General features: G+C 36.4%; 3 protein-coding genes and 1 pseudogene across 3 annotated transcripts in view; all 4 read left to right on the top strand.

The window, feature by feature from the left end:
- The window catches only part of LOC121262139 (putative UDP-rhamnose:rhamnosyltransferase 1), an 86,070-nt gene that overhangs the window by 20,767 nt on the left and 37,440 nt on the right, over positions 1-27,863 (top strand). The gene's annotated exons all lie outside the window — the stretch shown is intronic.
- LOC121263874 lies at positions 105-27,599 on the top strand (annotated as a pseudogene).
- LOC121263871 (putative UDP-rhamnose:rhamnosyltransferase 1) lies at positions 19,708-21,479 on the top strand. Its single transcript, XM_041166955.1, has one exon. It carries the CDS (start codon positions 19,783-19,785, stop codon positions 21,241-21,243), a length of 1,461 nt encoding a protein of 486 aa, XP_041022889.1. The 5' UTR covers positions 19,708-19,782; the 3' UTR covers positions 21,244-21,479.
- LOC121263872 (putative UDP-rhamnose:rhamnosyltransferase 1) lies at positions 26,038-27,739 on the top strand. The gene has a single exon (XM_041166956.1). It carries the CDS (start codon positions 26,101-26,103, stop codon positions 27,541-27,543), a length of 1,443 nt encoding a protein of 480 aa, XP_041022890.1. The 5' UTR covers positions 26,038-26,100; the 3' UTR covers positions 27,544-27,739.

Raw genomic sequence — 27,863 nt, 5'->3', positions numbered from 1 at the left:
ATTGACATAATTTAATATGATACGTTAGATTTATTTTATAATAAAATTTATAATTTAATGTTTTATACCAAATAATTTATATTTATGAAATCAGTAAAACATTTCTCCAAATCTAAACCAAAAGCTCAAATCGTACATGCTCTTTTACAAGCAAGGAAAATTACTATGATTTCAACACCACAATTGACTTGGAAATAATATAAATATCCAAGAGACGAAAGTGAAGGCAAAGATAAAAGTAATCTTGGAACACGATCCTCTGAAAGTAGCCGCCATGGCTGAACCTAAGAAGCAGCTTCACATAGCCATGTTCCCATGGTTAGCCTTTGGTCACATAATCCCATCTTTAGAGCTCGGCAAGCTCATAGCCCGACGAAAGGGTCATCGTATTTCCTTCATATCCACGCCTAGAAACATTGATCGCCTCCCCAAGATCCCTCCAAATGTTGCGCCTTTGATAACTTTGGTGAAGCTTCCCTTACCCCATGTTGAGAACCTGCCTGAGAATGCAGAGGCCACCATGGACGTACCACACCACATAATTCCATACCTTAAGATAGCTCATGATGGTCTTCAAGAACCCTTGTCTAACTTTTTAGAAACTTCGAACCCTGATTGGATCATTCATGATTTTGCCCCATACTGGTTACCACCAATTGCAGCTAGACTTGGCATCTCGCGGGCTTTCTTCAGTGTTTTCAACGCATCAACCTTATGTTTCTTTGGCCCACCAAAGTTCCCGTTGTCGGTGTCGTCAGAAACAACAGACGAGCCAGACCCCAGCACACGAACAGAAGTCGAGCATTTCATTGTCCCTCCCAAATGGATCCCTTTTCCATCCGGAATAGTTTATCGGCCTTATGAGGCGAAAAGCTCTTCAAAATCACTGAAGTTAATACCTTTGGTGTTTCGGACTTGTTTCGTGCCATGACAGTGTACTTAGGCACCGAAGTCGTGGCTATTAAAACATGCATCGAAGTCGAAGCCGAGTGGTTGAATCTCTTCGGAGAGCTTCTCCATATACCCGTAGTTCCCGTCGGCTTATTGTCACCCTCGCCACAAGAAGGCAACGACAATAAAGATAGCACTTGGGATGCAATTGCTGAGTGGCTAGACAAGCAAGAGAAAGGGTCAGTGGTTTATGTAGCACTCGGAAGTGAAATCCGACCGAGTCAAGAAGACTTCAATGAGTTGGCTCTGGGGCTAGAGCAATCAAGGCTGCCATTCTTTTGGGCTTTAAGAAAGTCAGCAGGTGGGGAATCGATTGAGCTACCGGAAGGGTTCGAGGAGCGAACCAAAGGTCGTGGGATTGTTTGGAAGGGTTGGGCACCTCAGTTCAAGATATTAGGCCACGAGTCAGTTGGGGGTTTCGTGACTCACTGTGGTTGGAGTTCAGTAACAGAGGCATTTCAGTTTGGACGTGTACTTATCATGCTGCCTTTCAATGGGGATCAAGGATTAGTTTCTAGGTTCTTGGAAGAGAGGCAGGCAGGAATTGAGATTCCCAGGAAAGGGGAAGATGGGTCATTTACGAGGGACTCAGTGACACAAACTTTGAGGTTGGCAATGAAGAATGCAAAGGGTCAGATATACAGGGACAAAGCCAAGGAAATGACCACCATATTTGGGAATAAGGAACTGCAGCACCGATACGTCGACAAGTTTGTTGAATTGTTTGAGAACAACAGGCACATCATTACCAAGGGTTAGAAAGTGATGAGATACGGAAGTCTAACGGCCAACTTGGAAAGAACTTATTTGGAAGGAACGTCTCTGGCAAGTACTATGGGTATTTTTGGCTAGAGAATAATTGGGTGAAGAGGCAGACTTGCCTTATTTCGGACAATAAATTAGCTTTTATTTCATCATTTATTTTACATGTTTCGTTGTATGAAACAAGTTGACTATAAGTATGTAATCTTTGCTATCAATAAAGCCATCAGTGAATTATTTGCAAATTATTGTTTGTAGAGGCGAGTTCATCCTAAAAACCCACGTTTTACTCTTACAATTTCTCAACATAGGAAAAGCACGCAAACACAATCCGGCGTCTTTCCCAATCGACTTGCCAGTCACACGTTCCGTCACTAGAATTCGTAAAATTTTGGCATCAAATTAAGCAGGTCATGGCGAACTCTCGAGTTGAGTGTTACGAACAATAGATGGCTAACGTTGAGAGCATTATGAAGCACCTAATGAAAAAATTTGAGGAGACAAGTACAAAGGTGGATTCTTGACCAAGGAAGCCCCAAATTGGCCAAGTTGGACTTTCTGAGGTACAATGGCCTGGACAATCTGACCAGTTGGATCTATCGAGTGGAGCAGTTTTTCGACTATCAACAAACGAACAAGGATGAAAAATTACCGTTAGTCGTGTATCACTTGGAGGGAGAGGTGCAGATGTGGTACCAATTATTTAAAGATACCAAAGAAATCATATCCTGGAAGGCACTAAAAAGGGGACTCCGTATTCGTTACGAACCCACCTTGTTTGAAGATCACTTCGGCACTTTGAGCAAGCTGCGCCAAAATGGAACAGTTCGAGAATACCAATTACAAGTTGAGTAGCTTCTAAGTCGAGTTGGAGGTCTGGCTTCCACTCACCAACTGGGGTGCTTTATCAGTAGACTCAAGGGGCCCATATGCACGGATGTGCAGGCTGCAAGACTAGTGTCCATCACATATGCTATAGGACTGTTCTGACTTTTTGAAGCAAGGCACGCGAATAGGCCATTGATAATGGAAGCCAAATGATTTGTGGCCATGGAACCTACGCCACCCCCGCTGCCTTCAGCAAGTTTGTCAAGAACAAAAGCGCCACCAATTCGGTGTCTCAGTCCTTGCGAGTTACAAGAAAGGAGGAAGGGACGTATAAGTCACTCCATTGAAAAAAAAAAAAAACATGCCAATTAAAAGTTGATTTTTTTTTTTTTTTTTGTGAGTTTTAAATTTCACAATTTTGTTCAAATGAAATACAAGGGTCTTGCACTTTCTAAAACTACACAATTAATCATTTTCCTTATAAGAGTTATATGTTTGTTGTTCCAGCAGTACTAGTTTCACAAATTTATTTGATTTAAGTACAGAGGAAACGGAGAGTATTTGATAATGGTTGTATATTCCATTGATGTTCGAATTAAGTTCAAGGCTAACTCCAACATACCAGAAAATGAAAAATCTCTTTCTTTCCTCTACGGTTTTCAACCCCATGTGTAGCCATGTGGGAAAGATATTAGAGTTGGGACCACCTTGGAACAAAATCCCCTCACAATGTTTTGAACTAATGCCAAAATCACTATAACAAATATGATCTTTTCCCACAAATTTTTTTCCAAGATATAAATTCGTGGCAAATAATTTGCTCATGGCATGAAACTGTTCGTAGGAAAAAAAAAGAAGAAAAAAAAAACTAGCTTTTTACCAAGAGATCACGTTGGTAAGTAAAACTTTGTGAAAAATATTTTTGCGGCGAAAAAATTGTTTTTTGTGGTGACATTTTCTCGCCACAAATAGTCTTATCCGAAATATTAACTTCTCGTGAGTTATTAGTTTTAGCGATGACGTTATTAGATTTTTGTGGCGACTTTTTCTCACCGCAAATTGTCCTTTACCTGAATTCTTTTTAGTTTCCTAGGTTATTTTTTTTTTTGCAGCGACTTGTTCCGCTTTTGCGGCAATAACAACCCGTCGCAAAAGCTAATAAAATAAAACTTGTGTTTTCCCCTTATTCATTTCTTCCCTCACCCCGCGATACTCTCGTCTCTGTTCTCTCTCTCCCTCTCTCTCTCTCGGTGACTGCGAGTTAACTGTCCCCCTCGCCGTGACCTCACCTCTCTCTCCCTGCGACTGCGAGCTTCTCCCCCTCGCCGTGACCTCACCTCTTTCTCCTGGCAACTACGAGCCTCCCCCCCCCCCCCCCCCCCCCACACGACCTCACCCAGTCAGCCACCCTTCCCCAACCACCTCCACAGGCCGCAGTCCAGTACACATTCTCTCAAAATTATGGAGACACGATAAGCCTCTCTCTCTTCTCCTTTCGTCTTCTGTCTGTTTTAGACACTGTTTTTCTCTATATCTGAGTTTATTTCTATGAAATTTGGTAGTGAAAATGGAAAATAGAAAATGTGAATCTATGTAATTTGTGGTGATATGATTGTGTAAAAATTTTGTGATTTTGTGATGATATGATTGTGTAAAATCTGTATAATGTTGTGATGATATGGTTGTGTAAAATCTGTGTAATTTTGTGCTGACGAGTTTGTGTAAAATCTGTATAATTTTGTGTAAATGAGTTTGTGTAAAATATGTGTAACTATAATAGGATGGATGTTGCAATTGATGAGTTTGTGTAAAATCTATGTGTTTTAACATCTTGAGTTTGCTTGAGAGCCGTGGAAGTTATGAATTTGAAGGCTGATAATGGTAATAGTAGTAGGGGGTGATGTTGTAGAAGTGAGTAGGTAATTAAGATAGAGAGGGGTGAAGGTAGGTAGGAGTAATAAAATGAAAAGAAAAATGATGTATAGGTATGGGGTTGAATCACCACTTTTTGTACTTGGAATATTATAACAAAATTAAAGGCTATATATATATATATATATATATATGTCTATAACTATGGGGATGGCTTTAGTTTAGCACTGGTGTAAGTTATACCATTAATGTCCATTGACGAGAAATATTGGCCGTGTGCAACTGATGAGAGATTCTGTTTCGAGTCGACCTTTGAAGGAAATTAAGTTGGTCATCTAATTGTGAATTATGACATAATATAGTTTTTGTGATTCCTCCAGGATTTCTTGTTATATGTCCAAAGTATAATAGCATAAGATCAATGCAACATCTTTAAGTAAGGGCATTGTCGCTAAAAAAAACTTACCTAGCTTCCATTGAATTAATTTGTTTTATTCTTTTGAAACTTTTTCAACATACTATATATAATCTATTTTTTCTTAGAGAGAGAGAGAGAGAGAGAGAGAGAGAGAGGGGGGGGGTCACAAGTTAGCCATAACATTTTCATGAACAATCATATATATAGATAGCTGAAAGATGTTCTAGTTCTAGATCGATGCTACAAGTTACTTATAACTAGCTGAAAGATATTATATATATATATATATATACACACATATATATTTTTTTAAATTAGTAGTGATCCAAGTTATAAGCTCTCTAGTTCTAAGTGTTCCACCATCACTAATAATACCACATATTATTGAACAAATGCAAACTATATATGGTTCAAGTCATGATCTATATATATATATATATAGACATAGGTAGCATATAGTACTTATGAATGCAATAATGCTGTCCAAATTCAAATTTCATTTCTACTAGTATATATGATCGTTTCGTACATGTTTACATGGTTGTCCATGTGTAACACAAAAGACATGTTTATAACTAATTAACAAAAAGAAAAGTCTATTGCTCAACTAAATTAATTTCTGAAATGGATGCAAGTATTAGCATTGGGACACTTTTAAAGATTATATTTATTGTATATATGATGGCTCGAGGTGTGTTTACTTAGTTACATGTATTATTTTTGTGAACTAATTTAACCGAGTTATTTTTGCCATGCAGTTTATCTCCACTAATCATGTGATGTGCTCAACATAATTCAAAGGCAGATTCAATCCAAAGGCATATTCTGGTAATTGACTCCCACTAATAACACTACAACAAATTGTGGCTTTTGAGACAGAAATTTTTCCCGTGAATACTATTTGGTAACAAATAATTACGTTTTACCACCAAATTCACGTCGTCAGAAGATTCTCGCCGTAAATAATTATATTAGACTATTTTATTTGTCACGAGTTACAATCTGTGAAAATTAAAGACTTTTTCCCACAAAATTAAGCTCATCATAAAAAAGTTTTCAGGTAATATTTTTTTGCGATAACATATGCATTCATTCGTGAAGGAACTGGTTGGTGACAAAAAATTTATAGCTCCTGCAAATACTATTTAGTAGCAAATAATTATATTTTGCCACCAAATTCATGTTGTTAGAAAATTCTCACCGCAAATAATTATATTGGACCAAATTTTATTTGTCATGAGTTTTAATTTATGAAAATTAAAGACTTTTTTCAACCAATTAAAATCATCAGAAAAATTTTGCATATTATTACTGACGTTAGTGTATTGGTAATATATTATTCACATTTTTTGTATTTTAGGTATAAGGTTTTGATACTGTTCTACTAGTATTTTTTTTTATTTCATAAAATACTATTTCCGGCAAACATAACTGCCGGAAATATTTTTTTGGTCACAAATGCATATTTCCCACAATTTCAACCGCGACAGATAAGTATTTCTAACCCCAGTTAACCAAAGTTGACATACTTTTTGCAAGGAAAAGAATCGCTAGAAAAAAGAGTATTTCTGACATATATTTCGCTCATAGCTTTAAGTACTATAAGTTGCCACGCATTTCTGAAGAGTCAGCTACAACTTGAAATGGTGGGAAAAAAATTATTTTGGACAAAAATATAGACTAATTGCGACAAAATTACTCGTGGGAAAAATGCTAATTTGTTGTCGTGTAAACTTGAGACCGGAACTAAAATTTCTTGACTTATCTAGGATTTAAATCATGACATGCCAAATGTGAAGCATGCATGCATGTTTACATCAGTAGGTATCGTCTCGAACCCTATTCCAGTTGGGCCATGAAGCATTGCAGGTGCTTCATGGTTATATGTTTGAAATTATATATGGTTGTTTGTGGGGGCAAATGTTCAATTTTCCTATGCATTGGCCAGATGGTGTCATTTGTTATCATAATTCTAAAGTATCTAACCATTTGGTTAGTTGTACAAAGGTTAGTGTGGACGGATCCTTTCAGCTCAATGTCTTTTATAGTTTGGGTATTTGTCAGGATGGGGTTTTGCTTTAAGGGGTTGTTCAATGTGTTGGGTTTTGTGTATGTTTTGGTGACAGTCCTTGAGAACCTTGGAAATGCATGTGAGTTTAGTCTTTGACTGGACTACTTGTGATGTATTCAGATGATGTGGAATTATAGAACATGGTTTCTTTGATGTATCAGATAAAGGGTCATGGCTTTGTTCTTCCCCCATAGTTGCATTGATTGGTCTACTTTTGTCTCTTACTTTCCTAATTGTCATCGTGCGAGTTTACCTACTTCTATTGGCCTTTTTTTTTAGTTTGATGCCAGAGCCATATGATTTTAGTGTAGAACATTATATTTACTTGCAGATCCAGAGCAAGTGTATGTAGGTTAGGTAGCTGAACTTAAACAAAATTTCAATCCTTTCGTTGAATATTTTGGTGTTGTATGATTTTGTTAATGAGATGTGCCAACAGGTTCACTCTGCATAAAGTAATGGCATCGAGAAGTTATAATTTGTGCACCTGAATATCTTTTTTAAAGCATAGTCTCGAAGATATGCAAAATGATTGACTCCTTTTGAGGAAGTATATCTCACTGTTTTTTTACAAGTAAATTAAACAGGGGCACACTTGAGAAATGATGGCTATTATATTAAAGGTATTGTAGAAATACAAGGACGTGTGTGACCCCCAATGTACGACCACATTTATTGTATTTCAAAATCATAATTGAAGTAGAATGATTATCCCATTTCATTCCTTCATTTCGAGTCCAACAACATTACTCATTTCTATATGGACTTGCCTTTATTCTCACCCAATGCTGTTTTAACTAGAATAACCTTGACCCTTCTCTCTCTAGACCAAAACACTCTCCCTTCTCTCTAAAATTTCTCCACAAATTCGGCTAGAGGGGCTGGGAGTTTCGGCTCCCTTCCCCATTCCTCCTCCTCTGTATAGTGTTTTGTTTTGTATTTTGTGTTTTTTCAGGCCAAATAAGAGAGAATCGCATATCTGGGTCCTTTCGCTGACCATAGGACAGCACGCGCCCCTCCATGGTGTTGCCCAGCAGTCGATCTTCAAGACCAGCGAATGCGGCTCCAAAGGGAGCAGCAAGTAGCCCACACGCGTTGGTTGAAGTTCCCTAGGGGGTTGAAGTTCCTTGGGACGTTCGGTGCTTCGCTCTCACATGCCACTGGGGAGCCCTCTGCCGACGCCAGGTGCGACGTTTCTGGCTAAACAGTGATGCAGAATACTGATGAGGAATCCACACTGTTGCACAAGGTAGTTTCTTTTATTCCAAGTTAGGCATCTCGCCATCCTATGCCTGGAGAGGAATATGGGAGGCTAAGAAAAGACTGCTACAAGGTTTCAGATGGAGGGTGGGAATGGAAAATCGATTAATATTTGGACAGATTATTGGCTACCAGAAAATAAAACCATTCCACAAAGTATGAATGAGCAGAGGAATCAAAAGGAGGAAAAAGTGGTAAGCCTCATTGATGTAACTACTAAATGGTGGGACTTGGAGAAAGTTAGAAACCTTCTACAACCAAGAGTTGCAGCTAAAGTTTTGAAAATTATTATAGCTCTAAGAGATCGAGAGGACAAACTTATATGGGAACATGAAAGGAATGGTCAATTCAGTGTGAAGAGTGCATACAAATTGTTTCATTGAATTGGAAAAACAAAACAAGAAGGAGAGAGCTCTAATGCAAAAATCTAGAAGTGTATCTAGAAGAGACTATAGAAGTTACAGCTATCAAACAAGGTGAAAGTTTTTGCATGGAAAGCTTGCAAAAATGGACTGCCAACTCTGCATAATTTAAAAAAAAGGAAACTACTTTTGGAGGAATGTTTTCAATTATACAGTGAGGAAGTAGAGGATGTTGGACAAGCTCTTTATTATTGCCCATCAATAAGGGTGTGTTGGAAAAAGCAGTTAACTTTTTTGCCACCATCTGAAACTAAAGAAGAATTTGTTGATTTAGCAAGGCAAGTCATGAACAAAGGCAGTAAAGAGGATCTGTAAAAGTTATTTCTCATTGCCTAGGTGGTGTGGTATAGAAGAAATGAGAGAATTCATGAGGAGAAAGACCTAAAACCTAAGCAAGTGGTGGAACATGCCCTATCTTTACAAAAGGAACGTAATGAAGCTCAAGGAAAACTAAAGCAAAGGAATCAACTGAAGTGCTACTGGGTGCCTCCTCCTCCAGGGGTGATGAAACTGAATGTAGATGAGGTTGTTTTTCATAATCAACACAGGGTAAGGGTGGGCCAACAGAAAATGAAGTCAATGATCCTACATAGATTGAACTTTTAACAATTTTTAGAAGGTTGCAACTGTGTGTTCCTTTGGGCCTACATGAGCTTATCTTGGAGAGTGACTCTTTGTTAATGGTGAAAGAATTGCAAGCTGTTGGAGAATCTTTATCACAATTGGGTAACCTGATACAAGAAATAAAAGATTTGATGAAGAAGATCCATCTCTACATAGTACAACACACAAGACGCCTAGGGAATGAAGCTGCACATAGACTTGCAAAACATGCTTGGAATGTATAGGATATTTAAATTTGGTGGAATTCCTTTCCAAACTTTATTTCACAAGCTGTATGGACTGATAAACATATGTAATGGTTTTGATTGAATGAAATGTCTTTGATATAAAAATAAGAACAAAATAAAAATAAAATAAAATAAAATTAAGAAAAAATTAAGTGTGATATGTGGTGTAGGGATGATGAGTAGAAAGTGCTCTACGATAAAAGGAGGGGGTAGAGGGATAAGATAGTGTAAAGAGGGAATTACGAGAGTTGGCATAATTTTTTGTTTATTCAGTTTAATTTAATATTTAAGCTCACAGAAAAGTAGTGAACAAAAATAAAATAAAACTGGATTTAGCACAAAGAACTCACAAAAACCCAGCAAAATCAAAATTTGTGGAGAAAAATCCTCTGCAAAATCTCTCTCTCTCTCTCTCTCTCTCTCTCTCTCTCTCGCTATAAAGCATCACGACCTCTCATATCTCTCTGTTTATATTCACAAGTATTATTTTCTATACATGCTTTGTTTACGAGTAACTACCCAATATGTGAGTTCTTGTTTGGTGACAATGGTGGCCTCAACGTCTGTTTCAGATCTTGTAGGAGGAAGGGGGCCTTGGGTCTTCTCCTACGGTTTTGATTTGCAAAGCTCATTTTTAAAACTAACATATTAGTCATTTTAAGGGGTTGCGGAAAATGGCTGCACCTTTTAGCATTCCAGTCATTGCTCAACAGGTCCCTATTCTCTCATTGTAATGAACCCCGTGAAAAGAACAGTAAAATATACAATAAAAGAAAATCAAGAACAAGGAAGATGATGATAATGGCTACACCTTGAGGTATTCAAGGTCCCTAATTCCTCCTAAAAGAAAACAACAAACATTCAGAATATTTTCCAGATGCCTCTCCCTCTCCCCCCTTTTGCACTATGTTGGCATTTCTTTGTAACCAAGTCTTGTAATTGATAAACTAACATGCCCATGCACTAGCAAGATAACAAGCACCAAAGTGCACATTTGATTATAACATCCAAACGTTGTGTTTTATATAGTTACTAGAAAAACGATAGCTAAATAAAATAAGCCCATAAACGACTGGCCAATCCCCTAATTACTAAAAGGCACCATGCAGATCTCTAGGAACGACGCCATCTCAGTTGGGTTCATAACAATTTTTCCTCCTTTAAAAAACCTTGTCCTCAAGGTTAAGAGCTGTGATACAATTCTATGATCAAATTTCCAATCCCTTCTAAAAGAGGCAGCTAGTGGAGCCGAGGAGAACATAACTCGAGGTCCATTCCTTCCTAACATTATTTGTTGATAAGCTACCAAGGTGTCCCAAAGCTGGTGGGACAACATTATTACCATGTCTGACAATGCTTGACTTATGTGGTATCCAATTTCCCATGCTTGAAAATGTGGATATTGATAGAGAGGACAATTTGACTTTAAAGACCCACCTTGCCCATAAAAGGTTGTATTAGGTTGTGCAGCAGATGACACATCAGTTATCTTCTCAAAATTAATGAGATATTCTTACACTTTTGTAAGTAAGCTAATATAACTTTTAAGCTTATCAACATCTACAAGGACTTTCGTAAGTACTTCTTCAGTAGCAACCCTTTTCATTTGACTCACTTCCATCCCTTTCAGTACTCAAACTGAAAAATTGTTGGACCTGTTTTAGCTTCCCATCCACGACAAATTTATGTTCTTATGGTAAGTTTTCCACATAATTATCAAGACCCTTCCAACCTTGACCAAAGAATGAATCCTCACTAGCTTTCTCCAATTTATCCAGAGCAGACTTTCCAAGCTTGTCTACTTCATCTTCACTTACCTTCTCATTTGCAGAGTCTTCTACCTCTCCTTTGGCTTCTCCATTTGGTCTCAAACTTGAACAATGAAATATAGAGAATTCATTAACTTCCAGCACCTCATCAGTGTTCCAGTCACAATACATTGTAATCAGTGTCGAGAATGTCATTGGGTCCATGTACCCCTTCTCAACATTATCATCTGTTGTGTCCCATTTTACAAAGCTACCGACAATTGTCCAAACAGATAACCCAAGTAAGATTGATAAGATGACCTTGTCAGTTCTTAACCCTTTCTCAAGCATTTCCTCAAACAGATTCTCTACTCTACCCACCTTCCCACACTCAGTTACTTTTGCAAGAGAAGTGTACCTTGCATCATCATTGAGAGAAGACCATTTGTGGGGAGGCTTGGTAAGGAATGTTATGTCGGGCTTTAGTAACATCTTTGCCTTCTCATTATTCACATGAAGTGCACGCAAGATCATAATGAGTTGGAAGAATGCAGTGTATGATGAAACACTTTTCAACCAATCAACATAAATGTTGAAAAGAACCATTTGTGGCTCTGTAGCCTTCAAAATCAAGTCACCAAACTTCTCAATCTTCAAGCATGCCTGGAAAGGAAGCTGTGGCTCACTTCCTTTAATAACTATGTTGGGAAAGTTAAACAAGTGAACCTCCAAAGGATCCAGCATTCCTTTACGAGTCACAATAATTTGCTTTGGTTGTTCTTCAATGGATAAAGATCGGAAAATGATAATGTTGAGACTAACTGGTCTGTTGCTGCAGACTTTCCTTTTTCCCTAGTGGTTCTTATGAATAGAGTTTCCCAATGCATCTTATTGGGAGAAGATAAAATTGTTGTGAAGTTTCTTCAATTATTTCATGATACAACTTTACACTTCTCGGGGATGAATATGTAACTTGTAATGTTTTTCTTTTCGGAGTTGGTTACTATTAAAGACGCCATTAATATGGAGTGTGAAGAAGGAAGCCCCATGGTAGGATTAATGGCCAAAAATATGGAGAAAGTTTGAAAAGTATTGGGAGAACTTGGATAATTAGAATATGTTGTTGTATGTTGGGATTCTTCTTCATTCTCCCTACAAGATGCGATATCTTGAGTTTAGGTTGGAAAAAATGTATGCACATGATCATACAAAAACAATTGATTCGAGTTGGAAGGTGAAAAATGCATTTATCCGCATGTATGAGGCATACATGGAAAATGAAGAAGCGAGTTCTTCTTAGCGCTCAAGTTCCCCACATGAAGATGTAAGTCCTTCAGTTGATAAGTTTGCATCTAGAAAGGCATAGTTAATGGCCTAATTTAAGCAACAGTTACAATCAGAAGACAATTTGGAAAGCAAATCAAAGGTTGATCGATATCTAGCTGAAAGATGTGAGGGTCAAGATGATAGTTTTAACCTTCTAAATTGGTGGAAGGTGAATTTAGTTAGATATCGCGTACTTTCAAAGGTTGCACGCAATGTACTTGCAATTCCGGTATCTACTGTAGCCTCTAAATGTAAATTTAGTAGTGCGAGTCGTATACTTAACCCTTTCAGAAATAGTTTAAATCCGATGATGGTTGAGGGTCTCATATGCGCACAAAATTGGCTTTGTTCTTCTTTTACTCCAATAAGCCTTAGGACTTTAATGGATGAAGTGGAGGAATTTGAGATGCAGTTGGATGTGGGTATGTAATAAATTTTTTTTGATATATTTTGTGGATTAGTTTGTTTTATCATCTATGTTATGTAACTTTATTTAACTTGTTTTGTTTTAAATGTTTATGGATAGAACTTGTTAGGGACTTTGCTAATTCTATGGAGGCATCAAATTCAATGTCTACTGGCCCTACACCCAATGTTAATTAAAGACTAAAGATATGAGAAGATTGTTGGTTATGATTTCTGATATTGTCGATTTTTTAATACATTATGATTACCTTTATCCCCGGTTTTAAAACTCTAATCATATGTATTGAATCATCATTATTTATATTGTTGTCTGACAATCATATATAGTAAGATCATCATCAGCAGTACTAATTAACATATGTAATTGTAAACCCAATTATAGGTATGATCTTCACGCATCCACCCCAAAGGAGAAAGAGAAACTTTACATTTATCAATGATCATGCATGGTTATTAGAAAGAAAGAAGAGTCGATGGTTTCCAATATAATTTGATCAATTAAACAACGTATAGATTTAATTTTTTTATACTCATTGAATCTGACTTGGCTTGGTTTTTGCAGATAGGCTGCTAAGGGATTTGTCTTTTGGCATTTTGAGTTTGCTTGGATCATCCTATAATTATGTTCTTCTTAGTTGTTAGTTATGTTAAGTTGTTAACTCATCTTATTTAATATTAGTGTCTTTAATATTAGTGTCAATATGTGGACACTGCAGTATCCTAGAGAGAGTGTTTTAGATTGTAATTTGTAATAACTTTTTTTTTTTTTGGTTTTGTAACTTCTTTTTTCTTTTATTTGGACTCTTGGAATCTACTCTTGTAAACTGTATTATCTTTTTTTTTTCTACTTCTTTTTTATATCGATTATTTTTCTTTTATCAATTTTTTTTAAGAGCGATTTTTTTAGTATTTTTTAGCTTAAAAATGTACAAACTGTGAAGTGGGCCGAAAATAATTAAAATTGGGCCAAAAAATAAACTAGATTTGGATTGGGCTGAGTGGCCCACTTTGGGCAGGGTCCAGACCGAGTGGACCTGGACCAAAAGGGACCAGTCTTTTGGTCCGGTCTGGTCCAATCCTATGTAGTACTCAGTCCGGCCCAGAGTGGAAAAACCCTGAATCGAATAGGTCTGGTCCAGTCCACAAAACCCCCTGGGGACTGATTGGACTAGACCAAAATCACCCCTAATTTCAGCACCTGTTGTAACACCCGGACCCAATCAAACTTATTTTTTTTATTTATTGATTTTGTTATTTATTTATTTTGTTCATTTTATTTTGTTTTATTTTCTTCACACGTAAAATATTTTTTTCCGCATGTTTTATTTATTTATTTTTTCTTTCTTTCCGTCTATATTTCTTTTTCACCCGTAAGTGTTTGATTCGTTCACGGCATGCATATACACGCACGACTTAGTTTCCGCACGCACAGAAGCTCCATGCACACACACGTCTCTCTCGTCTCTCTAGGGTTTCACCTCACATATATATAGATGCATATGTTTTTCTATGCTATAAAAACCACCCAAACGCTAGCCGCCGCACCACCTTAGAATCGCAAGCCCAGCCTCCATCCCTTCGGCCTCATGCAACTCCATACCGATAGTCACCCCACATAAGCCAGCCCTCCGTCGTCCATACTGCCGCCACCAATGCACCCCCCTCGTAAGCCTCTGATCAACCAACCCATCTTCACCGTGCACTGACCAGATTTCACGCTGCCCACCATACAAATATCAACAAAACCGTGCATACATTGCATCTCCACGATCGCAACTCCACCTCGCCGTGCGTCACCTCCACTTGACCATCACTGGTAGTCCAGCTTCTCCGCCGTACACCGCTGCACCACCACCAGAGTGTCGAGAATAACCATCTACGGAGTGATCTGAAACTCCTCTGTTTTGGGTCTGAAAAACAGAGCAGTCCATTCCACTGAGCTCCTCTGCCAGCCTCTCCCTCTCCCTGTGCCACTCGGTTTTTCAGCCACGTTACATGACGGAAACCACCGCACGTAACTCCCAACCAGTCGCACGCCTTCTCGCTGTCCCTCGGTGAGTTCTCTCCCCTTCCGAACGCCATAGTCTCTCCGTCCCTCACTCACACCTTCACTGTGTTTCTATCTCTCACTCTCTCTCACTTCCAGTTCTCCGCCGAGATCACCGCCGCTACATTGCTAAGCCTCTAGCCCCTCGCTGCTGCCGCGTGATTCCTCCGTGTGTAAGCCCCTACCATGCAAGATATCTGTTTACGTAGGTCATGGCATCTGTTTACGTAGGTCATGGTTGGTTTTCAAAGAAATGAAGGAAATTACATGAGTGCCCTTTTACTAAATGTTTTATTAAGGTGCTTTTAATTTTTTTTTATTTACGTATTAGTACACTCTTATATATTTATGATTACAGAAAATCACTTAAGTATATTTTTAACATGTATTAGGTAGAGATTTATTTTAAGAGTAAATAATATTGGAGTAATGTTATTTTTACACTTTAGATATGATTTAGTCTATTTAAAAATAGTTATGTTTTTTTTAAAATATTTTGGGATAATTATATTATCTAGTATTAAACTTTATAGTTTGTTTTCAATAATAAATAGATCAAACTTTTAAATGTTTTAATCATTGTTATTAAATCAACAGTGACGATTTTAGAAAGTGATTTTTTTTTTAATTTTAGGTTTTGAGGAATTTAATAGGCTATTTTAGAAGCCTAGGATTGAATATCGAAATATGAGATTAATTGAAAATTTACGAGAAGTATGTGATTATTTTATAGGTGACGATTAATTATTGTTCGACATTTTTGAGGAAAATTCCAAAAAAACTAAGAAGTTCAGGTAAGTAGGGTTCCTATGCTAGACTTTGCATTGAAATAAAATGAACTGAGGTCCTTTTTGGAAAATGTGCATGTATTGTTACGAAAAGAAATCTGAGGCGACTTCAGTTATTTATTTTGCACTACTCATGAGATTCTATTTAAGAAGAAAGTATTTTCTTTTATGACTGGTGTAGACATGAGCTTATTTTTGACATTCTGTTTCTGAACTTTGAAAAAGAGAGCGAATATAAAAATTTGTGCATAAACATTGTAAATATGCTTTGGATCTGTTTTGATTACGAAGATAATATGATTTTGTTTAGTACTCTGTTTGGATAAGATATGATATCTGAAAACCTTTGGCATGACTCTTTGATTCTGAATTTGATTATGTTTCCGTTCTGTTTAGTACGGCCCTGCCACGGGTTATAATAGTGGATACGGCCCAACCACGGGTAATAATAGTGGATACGGCCCAACCACTGGTTATAATAGTGGATACGGCCCTGCCACGGGTTATAGTAGTGGTCTCTGTTTTGAGTGTACACCTTGGTGACAGAGTGATTTATGTTCTGCTTGGCTATCCACAGATTACACAACCCTACCACGGGGGGTTATACATGGTTTCTGTTTTGATATGATGTTCTGATGATGATGATGATCATTTATGCTATGCCAAAAAGGATATTTTTGAATGAAATTATTTCTAAATCTTCACTCTGATATTTTGATAACATGTTTTGCTTCCGCACTCTGAAAATAAAAATGTTTTGTTCTGCATTCTGATTTCTGTAAATGCTCATGTTTACACACTAGTATATGTCATCTGCTTACTGAGTTGTTGATAACTCACCCCTTATCTCCATATATTTTTCAGATAATTTTGATGGTTCAGCTGAAGAACAAGAGTAGGAAGTTTTTGCAAGGTGTGATGATCGAAGTGGAATAAGTGCCTGAAGGTACAAATGCTTATTTGAGAGTCGTAGTTAGTAAACTAATTTTATTTTTCGGGTATTTTGATTTGATGAATTAAGGATAATTTCGAGCTTTGGAGAGTTTTTAATTTATGCTATTGAGATTTTTTTTATTGTCTGTATAAAGGAACTTAGATATTTGGATTTATTAAATGGATTAATTTTTATGAAATTTTCTGGATTTTATAATTGTGTTATTTAAGTTGATTTTAGATAGTAAGAATTAACTCTCCAGACCTCCGAGAACGAGACGTTACACCTGTGTTGTGTGGCTCAAGGCTGCCATTTCCCACCAGTAGTGTTAGAAATAAAACTCATGGCAAAAATCCATATTTCTTGTTGCTTTACTTGTACTTGAGTTAGGATGAAAAGACATTACCAATTCAAAACATTAAAGTCAAAAGAATATATATTAAAGTAATTATATCATTTACAAGCATATAGTGCAACACACTACTTATTTAGGTAGGACCCGTTATATTTACCAAACAAATAAAAATATTAATATTTTTATATAATATAATATAATAGATTTTCGTGTCGTAATGTATTTGGTGTATTAATTAATAAAAAGATTAATTTCTATTAAAAGAATTTGAAACACAAGGAAGTGACAAGAAAATATTAAATAGGCTAGTTTGGATTCAGAGATTAGATCAAATAGATCTAAATGAAATATGAAGTTAAAAAAAATATTGTTAGAAAATTATTTTTTAATATTATTATTGTTTTAAAATTTAAAAAATTTGAGTTGAAATTTGAAAAAATTGAATTGTTTATTATAATTCATGTGAGATTTTATAAAAGTTATAATGATGTAATAAGATAGATGAAATCCTTTCCGAATCAAAACAGAGCCAAAAATGTAAATTAAATGGTCTTAAAAGGTGTATCAAACCATATCCAGCCAAGACACAAGTGGTCGATGGCCGGAAAACTCATTACAATTTACGATCAAAACTTTGAGAGTGGTTAATGACATTAATTTTGAGTAATTCACTTGATTATTTTTAGTTATTGTACGTGCAAGCGGACTTACTGCCGTTTACTACGTTTGTGATCACCCGTCTAGAATTGTTTTTGGATACATCTAAACATCCTTTAATTTCCTCCTCGTAAGCTCTGACCAATACAAATTAATAATACCGATATATTGTAATATTACTCTCATTCTATGACTAGAATAATTATTACATCTGAGCCATCAATTTCTAGATTTGGTGAAACTCTTGGCAAGAGAGTTGTTGCAGTCCAAGATGGTAACAAAACATTGAAATATAACTATGTTACATCTTTTACAAGGTTTTTGGATATAATTGAATATTATTTAATTTGATAGACATCAATTTAAAAAATAGTTGTGTCTCGCTGCAAACATTCATAAAAAGGGTTTGCAAGGTCAACTTTTCAAACAAAAAAAAAAAATCGAATGTGTTTATTGTTGACGTATTTCATACTCCAGGGAACGTCTTTAGTAACCTGCAACCAGAGGGTAAAAGTGACTTAGGATAGTGAGAGACACCTTCAATGCCTAAGTAAGCGATACTGGAATGGCGTGATTCCCTATGATTCTTCCAGCAATGCATATTGTTAAGTCTTTAACGTTTCTTATGCAACAGAGCCACCCATGTATTGGAGACATTAATCCAGCAGACAAATATTGTAGGCGAGTATTACATTAGGGGTCATTGACACCCCTCATTGCCTGTATTCTCATTAAGTCTCTATTAATGACAGCTATTTTTTTATTTTAATTCTATACCATTGCTTATTCAGCAGTTCACAATCTTAACCTTCTTCGATCAGGCCAACTTGTGATTTTCGAGCCCATGAGCACTTGAATTAGTCAAACTGATTTTCGAGCCCAGCTCTCTTTGGAGAATATTAGGCCCACCAGTGTCTTTCCTAATACGAGCATTGACATTAGTTTAGCCAAATCTCTTTTTATCTTTAAATTTAGCTAATATCATACACATTTGGCCCATATTGAATTTGTCAAACTGATTTTATCTAAAATATGAGCTGCAGTAATTCTATCATTATTTTCATATTTGAAAAGTACTGTAGAAAGTCTAAATATCTTTTTTTATTATATTTCTATAATTTTTTTATTATACTCTTTTCACATATGTGATTTTCTCATATGTTATTTAGTTATATTTTGAGATTATTATATTATAAATATGACATTTTTATGAATTGTATATATGAGATTTTTATTTACATATGAGATAATGCACAAATATGTAAATATGAAATTATTATATTATAGATTGTTAGATTGTGAAAATGAAAATGAATATGATTGTTGGAGGTTATTGAAGATTATAAAAATAAAATAAAAAAATAATTAAAAAATAAAATTAATTAAAGAAATATAAATAATAAAAAATAATAATATTTTATTATTATAGAGAATATGATGTTTATCCTAAATAGATTTTAAATATTAAGTGATTATCTAAAAGTTAAACAAGAGTAATGTTAGATACAGTCGTGAAAAGTGCAACTATCATGCAGTCACTTTAAAAAAAAATATAATCTATTATTAAAAAATTATTCTTTTCACATAATCTCGTATTTATTTGTTTTTTTAAAATAATTACATAGTAATTATGCAACGCTTACCCTGTTACGCACTCAATACAATTATCATTTTTCTAATAGTTAATTGTTATCAGAATATGAATTCGAATCGTGCCAGTATCTATGTGGTCAGCAATTAAAGTGATTTATATTTTTTTAGGATCCCAATGCGCGTGAATGTTGCGGTCCAACGAGAAGAAAAATAAAAAATTTTTACAGTTGTTGTACATATCTATGGCTCTAACACAATAAATAATAAAATTAAGAATTTTAATTAATAAAGAATTAAGAATTGAGATCCCATCTCCCAAATAACCCTTAGAGCGGGTAAGTTCTGTATTTATTTTAGAGTGGTTAAGGTACGCCCTTGTGTGTGTATATATATATCCAAGAGACGAAAGTAGTCCTGCAGGCCAAGATAAAAGTAATATCGGAATACCACCACCTCAAAAGTAGCAAGCCGCCATGGCCGAGCCCAAGAGGCAGCTTCACATAGCCATGATCCCATGGTTAGCCTTTGGTCACCTACTCCCATTTTTGGAGCTCGCCAAGCTCATAGCCCGGCGAAAGGGTCATCGTATTTCGTTCATATCAACACCTAGAAATATTGAACACCTCCCCAAGATCCCTCCAAATGTTGCACCTTTGATAACCCTGGTTAAGCTTCCCTTACCCCATGTTGACAACATGCCGGAAAATGCAGAGTCGACCATGGACGTACCGGAGCACGTAATGCCATATCTTATGAAGGCTCACGATGGTCTCCAAGAACCTTTGTCTAGGTTTTTGGAAACTACGAGCCCTGATTGGATCATTCATGACTTTTCCCAATACTGGTTACCACCAATTGCAGCTAGACTTGGCATCTCGCAGGCTTTCTTCTCTATTTTCAACGCATCATCCCTGTGTTTCGCTGGCCCCCCACCAAAGTTGCCGTTGTCAACGTCGTCGGAGACAACAAACGAACCCGACCCCAGCACACGAACAGAACTCGAGCATTTCCTTGTCCCCCCCCAATGGGTCCCCTTTCCAACCAAAATAGCATTTCGACGCTACGAGGTAAAAAAAATGTTTGATATTTACGCTGGAAGGAATGAATCTGGTGCTACAGACCTTGTCTTTCGTTTCATGACAATGTCCTCGGCCACCGATGTACTGGCTGTCAGAACATGCAAGGAAGTCGAAGCTGAGTGGTTGAATCTCATGGGAGAGCTTCACCATATACCTGTGGCTCCTGTGGGCTTATTGCCACCCTCGCCACAAGAAGACAATGACAGCAAAGATAGCACTTGGGATACAATTTCTGATTGGCTGGACAAGAAAGAGAAAGGGTCAGTGGTATATGTAGCACTCGGAAGTGAGGTCCGACCGAGTCAAGAAAACTTCAATGAGTTGGCTCTGGGGCTAGAGCAATCGAGGCTGCCATTCTTTTGGGCTATAAGAAACCTGTCAGCTGATGGGAATGGAGATTCGATTGAGCTTCCGGCAGGGTTCGAGGAGCGAACCAAAGGTCGTGGGATTGTTTGGTCGGGCTGGGCACCTCAGTCCAAGATATTAGGCCACGAGTCAGTTGGGGGCATCGTGACTCACTGTGGTTGGAGTTCAGTAATAGAAGCATTGCAGCTTGGACGCGCACTTATCATGTTGCCATTCATTTTGGACCAAGGATTAAACGCTAAGCTCTTGGAAGAGAAGCAGATAGGAGTTGAAATTCCCAGGAAAGAAGAAGATGGGTCATTTACCAGGGACTCAGTGGCACAAACTTTGAGGTTGGCAATGAAGGATGCAAAGGGCCAGATATTCAGGGACAAAGCCAAGGAAATGACCACCACAATTGGGAATATGGAACTCCAGCACGGATACGTGGACAGATTTGTTGAATTGCTTGAGAATCACAGGAAGATTACCAAGGAAAGTGATAATTAGGATTATGCAAATTACGTTTTCAGAAGTTAGTGATCCTCAACAAGCTGCAGCTTGGACTGGAGTAATTAATAATTATGTTGGGTTAATTATTTTCCTTGTTTTTCTTGTTGTTGTTGGAGATCATATTTTAAACAACATCGATCATTGTCAAGCCTAGCTCGTATCCCCTCACGGGATTTAAAGTCGAAAATAATATTGGAGCTATCTATAAATATAGTCTCGATCGATCGCCAATATGAATATTGCAACTTTTTTTATTTATATAAATAAAATAAATGATAAAATAAAAGTAAATAAAATAAAATAAATAAAAAATTAAGTGTGATATGTTGTTTAAGAATAATGAGTAGAAAGTGATCTACGATAAAAGGAGTGGCAGAGGGATAAGATAGTGTAAAGAGGGAATTACGAGAGTTGGCATAATTTTTGATTTATTCAGTTTAATTTAATATTTAAGCTCGCAGGAAAATAATGAAAAAAAAAAAAGAACTGGATTTAGCACAAAGAATTCACAAAAACTCAGCATAATCAAAATTTGTGGAGAAAAATCCTCCACAAAATCTCTCTCTCTCTCTCTCTCTCTATATATATATATATATAAAGCACCACCACCTCTCAGATCTCTCTGTTTGTAGTCATAAGTATTGTTTTCTATACATGCTCTATTTGCGAGTAGCTACATGATATGTGAGGTCTTGTTTGGTGACGATGGTGGCAACATCGTCTGTTTTAGATCTTGGAGGAGAGAGGGGGCCTTGGGTCTTCTCCTATGGTTTTGATTCGGAAAGATCCTATTTTAAACTAACATATTAGTCATTTTAGGGGGTTGCGGAAAATGGCCGCACCTTTTAGCATTCTGGTCATTGCTCAACAGGTCCCTGTTCTCTCATCTATCTCAAATCCTTCTGTCCATTGTCTCTAGTACTCCAATAGGCCAAAGATATACCAACAGGGAGAGGGAGAGAGAGAGATTTCAGAAGACAGTATGACCAATAGGCAGAGATTTGAAAGAGATTTACCTTACTTGGTATTGGAGTTAATTGGCAGTCTGGTGAGGTTGAACGTGGTGGCACCTAGCGACAATGACTGGGCCTCGAAGGACGGCGAACAATTGAGTGGTTCTTGTTTGAAAATAGAAAGCACAAGAAAACAGCGGTGATGAGAAATTAAGGCTTCGTTTCGAAAACAAACTCATTTTTATTCATCTCAACTCATTATTATAATTTTTTTAAATTTCAACACAAAATATAATAAATAATTTATTTTTTCAAAATCCTTTTATCACAACTGTTTTCTTGTCGTAATACATGTTTTTCTCCGCCGTGTTTCACTCCACGCTCAAAATCTAGTAGTAATTGCATAATATTATTTCGGCGCTTGTGTTGTGGCACAAGGTTGCTATTTCCCACCACTAGTGTTGGAAATAAAACTCATGGCAAAAACTCATATTTCTTGTTGCTTTACTTCTACTTGAGTTAGGATGAAAACACATTACCAATTCAAAACATTAAAGTCAAAATAATATATATTAAAGTAATTATATCATTTACAAGCATATAGTGCAACACACTACTTATTTAGGTAGGACCCGTTATATTTACCAAAAAAATCAAAATATTAATATTTTATATAATATAATATAATTGTATTAGGTGTATTAATAAAAAGATTAATTTCCATTAAAAGAATGTGAAACACAACGATGTGACAAGAAAATATTAAAGTAAAATGTAAAACGGTCTTAAAAGGTGTGTGAAACTATATCCTGCCAAGACACAAGTGATGATGGCCGGAAAACTCATTAAAATCAAAACTTTGAGAGCTGTTAATGACATTAATTTTGATTAATTAACTTAAGAGTAGTGTTATATGTACTTATAATTTTACTTATAACTCTCATTTTGTTAATTTTATTTTTTTGTAAATTCAAATTTAGAATTTCAAATTTTATCAATAACTGACATGTGAAAAAGTAATAATACAAGAAAATTGTTTATTTGTTTTTGGCTATTTCCTGTTAAAATGAGTTTGTTTTTATCCGAAATGATCATTCTCGTCGAAGCTAATCGGTCCCAAATGTCATTTTTTTTTTGTAGTATAAGTTTTTTGAAAGTTTTTCTTCAGTATATTTGACATTTTTTGTCACTTAATTATTCTTTTAAGTACATATATACCGGACTTACTGCCCTTTACTACGTTTGTGGTGTCATAGATAAGCAAAAAGTTGTCCGTGCTTTGTGAATATTGAGATCACCCGTCTAGAATTGTTTTTGGATACATCTAAACATCCTCTAATTTCCTCCTCGGAAGCTCTTACCAATACAAATAATACGTATACGTAATACTCTCATTCAATGACGAGAATAATTATTACATCTAAGCTATCAATTTTGGAGTCCAAGATAGTAACAAAACATTGAAATATAACTATTTTACAGCTTTTACACGGTTTCTGGATTTAATTGAATATTATTTAACTTGATAGATATAAATTTAAAAAATAGTAATAATTTAATAAAAAGTTGCGCAAAAATTATAAACATATAGTTGTGTCTGGCTGCAACCATTCATAAAAAGGGTTTGCAAGGTCCAATTTTTCAAAAAAATAAAAATAAAAATTGAACGCGCTATTGTGGATGTGTTTCATACTCTAGGGAATGCGAGTCCTTCGCAACTTGAACCATAGGATGAAGGTGACTTGGAGTGGTGAGGGATACATTCGATGCCTAAGTAAGCGATATTGGAATGTGTAGTTGATTCTCAAGAATTTCTTGTCAAGTCAGTTCTTTTAGTACCTACCTCGATCTTTATTTATATGAGATGAGTGTTCTACTTTAGTTAAGCTTGCCTTTCGGCATGTTTTCCTATGATCCTTCTTGGGATGCAAATTGTTAAGACTTTAATGCTTCTTATGCGAGAGAGCCGCCCATGTATTGGAGACATTAATCCAGCGGGCGAATATTGTAGGCGAGTATCATTGACACCCCTCATTGCCTATTTCCTCACTAAATCTCTATTAATGACAGCTATTTTTTAATTTTATACCTTTGTGTATTCGGCAGCTCGCGATCTTAGCCTTCTTCGGTCAGGCTTGTGATTTTTGAGCCCATGGGCACTTGGGTCTCGTGACCCAGCCCAGCTCTCTGGAGAATATTCGGCCCACTAGTGTCTTTCCTAATACTAAGTGGGTTTAAGTGAAATAATAGTTAATAGTTCATCAAATCTGAATTGTGCCTGTATTGAGGTGCCCAACAATTAAAGACATTTATGTTTTAATCAATAATTAAAAAAAAATTAAATACATGAGTAATCAAAATGTGAGGACAAAGTAGCATTATTCTTATATTTTATAGGGTCCCAATCATGTGCGTGAATGCATCTAAAACGGCTTGCAGTCCAACAAGAACAAAAATAAAGAATTTTGATAGTTCTTGGACATGTCTATGGCTATAATACAATAAATAATTAAATTAAGAATTTTAATTAATAATGGCTTGTTAACGGGTGCCTTAGGGCATCCGCTAATAAAGCAATGGGCCGTGCGGCATTAATATACAGTACGCAATACAGGGAAATAGAAAAATTACTTTCTTGTAAACCTTATCCACTTAGTTTTCCTTTTTCTTTTTCTTTTTCTTTTTCTTTTTCTTTTTTTAACAAGAATTGCTATAATTTGGTATGTAAGATTCAAATTTTAAAATTTATTTTTCAAATCAAATTATATATGTCATATGAATGATATATGGTGTAAAGGTCTTCAAAAACAATTATTCTTATAATATATCCATCATTTTAAAACTTAATTATCTAAATTATTGTAAGAAATAGGAGTGTAACTAGTCCAATTCAGTCTGATTTTGTATATTTTTTAGAATCAAACTGGTATACACCGGTTTTAAAAATTTAAGAATCGATACCGGACAGATTCATTATTAAAACTTAAACTTCTGGTTTTTCCAGTTTTGATCCTGTCTGGCCAGATTTTTTTGGTTTTATGGATTACCTACATGTTAGTAATAATATGATGTTTACATATAATAAATTATCAGTCTATTTATATTATAGTATAAATACATTTTATATATATATCAAAAGTAAGTTTATATTAATAACTTAATATTAATATTTATGTTTAAGGTTAAAACTTTATGTTATATAAAAAATTATAAGATTAATTTTATATTATATGACATGTGATATTAATTTTATGTTATAAGAATAATAGACTTGAATAATAACGTTAGAATTCCATGTTATATTAATTAGCAATTTAACACAATATAATATAAACAATTATAAAATATATACTGGTTCGGTTTGGTTTAATCTGGTTTTCAAAATATGAAAAATGGTACCGTACCGATTTAGGGTCGGTTTTGATTTTTAAGAATCGGTAACGTACCGGACTACTTACAAATCGGTTCAATCTGATTCAACCGATTTTTTGATTTTTTTTACACCCCTAGTAAAAAATATTGTGTATTTATCATTTTTCTTTTTTTAATCCCTACCTCTTTCTTTGAACTATTCCGCTAAATATGGTAACTTTTTTTTTTCCCCCTCCCTTACGTGCAGGTTTAATTAGCGAAAATAAATTGATCTCTTACTTACAATGGGCAGAAAAAACGACTTTACTCTAGCCGTTTCCTAAATTCCATCGTACCTACGTGAGATGTGACTCCATCTCCCAAACCCTTAGGCCGGCAGGTAAGTTTTGTATTTATTTTAGAGTGGTTAACATACGCCTTCGCATGTGCGTGTGTGTATATATATGTGTATCCAATAGACGAAAGTAGTACTGCAGGCCAAGATAAAAGTAATATCGGAATACCACCACCTCAAAAGTAGCAAGCCGCCATGGCTGAGCCCAAGAAGCAGCTTCACATAGCCATGTTCCCATGGTTAGCCTTTGGTCACCTACTCCCATCTTTGGAGCTCGCCAAGCTCATAGCCAGGCGAAAGGGTCATCGTATTTCGTTCATATCAACACCTAGAAATATTGAACGCCTCCCCAAGATCCCTCCAAATGTTGCACCTTTGATAACCCTGGTGAAGCTTCCCTTACCCCATGTTGACAACATGCCGGAAAATGCAGAGTCGACCATGGACTTACCAGAGCAGTACGTAATGCCATATCTTATGAAGGCTCACGATGGTCTCCAAGAACCTTTGTCTAGGTTTTTGGAAACTTCGAGCCCTGATTGGATCATTCATGACTTTTCCCCTTACTGGTTACCTCCAATTGCAGCTAGACTTGGCATCTTGCAAGCTTTCTTCTATGTATCCAGCGCATCATCCTTGTGTTTCGCTGGCCCCCCAACAAAGTTGCCGTTGTCAACGTCGTCGGAAACAACAAACGAGCCCGACCCCAGCACACGAACAGAACTCGAGGACTTCCTTGTCCCTCCCAAATGGATCCCTTTTCCAACCAAAATAGCATATCGACGCTTCCAGGTAAAAAAAATGTTTGATATGAACGCTGGAAAGAATGACTCTGGTGATACAGACCTTTTCGTTCGATTCAATACAATGTACTCGGCCACCGATGTACTGGCAGTTAAAACATGCATGGAAGTCGAAGCTGAGTGGTTGAATCTCTTGGGAGAGCTTCTCCGTATACCTGTGGCTCCTGTGGGCTTATTGCCACCCTCGCCACAAGAAGACAGAGACAGAAAAGATAGCACTTGGGATACAATTTCTGATTGGCTGGACAAGAAAGAGAAAGGGTCAGTGGTATATGTAGCACTCGGAAGTGAGGTCCGACTGAGTCAAGAAAACTTCAATGAGTTGGCTCTGGGGCTAGAGCAATCGAGGCTGCCATTCTTTTGGGCTATAAGAAACCTGTCAGCTGATGGGAATGGGGATTCGATTAAGCTACCGGCAGGGTTCGAGGAGCGAACCAAAGGTCGTGGGATTGTTTGGACGGGCTGGGCACCTCAGTCCAAGATATTAGGCCACGAGTCAGTTGGGGGCATCGTGACTCACTGTGGTTGGGGTTCAGTAACGGAGGCATTGCGGCTTGGGCGTGCACTTATCATGTTGCCTTTCATTGTGGAACAAGGATTAATTGCTAGATTCTTGGAAGAGAAACAAGCAGGAGTTGAAATTCCCAGGAATGAAGAAGATGGGGCATTTACCAGGGACTCAGTGGCACAAACTTTGAGGTTGGCAATGAAGGATGCAAAGGGCCAGATAATCAGGGACAAAGCCAAGGAAATGACCACCGTAATTGGGAATATGGAACTCCAGCACCGATACGTGGACAAATTTGTTGAATTGCTTGAGAACCACAGGAAGTGATAATTAAGATTATGCAAATTAAGTTTTACAGAAGTTCCTCAACAAGCAGCTTGGGAGTAATAATTATGTTGGGTAATTAATTATTTTCCTTGTTTTCTCTTTCTTGTTGGAGATGTTTTAAACAACATCGATCATTGTAAAGCTGGTATCCCCTCACGGGGTTTAAAGTCGAAAATAATATTGCAGCTTTCTATCACTACAACAAATTTAATTTTTGGAGACGAAATTTATTAGGGATGAATTTAATTTCATACTTAAAAGTACTTATTTAGGAAGAAATTTAAATTTCGTCTCAAATCATGGATGAGAGTCTCAAGATG

Source organism: Juglans microcarpa x Juglans regia, chromosome 4S (genome assembly GCF_004785595.1).
Source record: "Juglans microcarpa x Juglans regia isolate MS1-56 chromosome 4S, Jm3101_v1.0, whole genome shotgun sequence".
In the NCBI taxonomy this organism is placed as follows: Eukaryota; Viridiplantae; Streptophyta; class Magnoliopsida; order Fagales; family Juglandaceae; genus Juglans; species Juglans microcarpa x Juglans regia.
The sequence above is the reverse complement of the archived record's forward strand: the minus strand, read 5'-3'. Positions and strand labels throughout refer to the sequence as shown.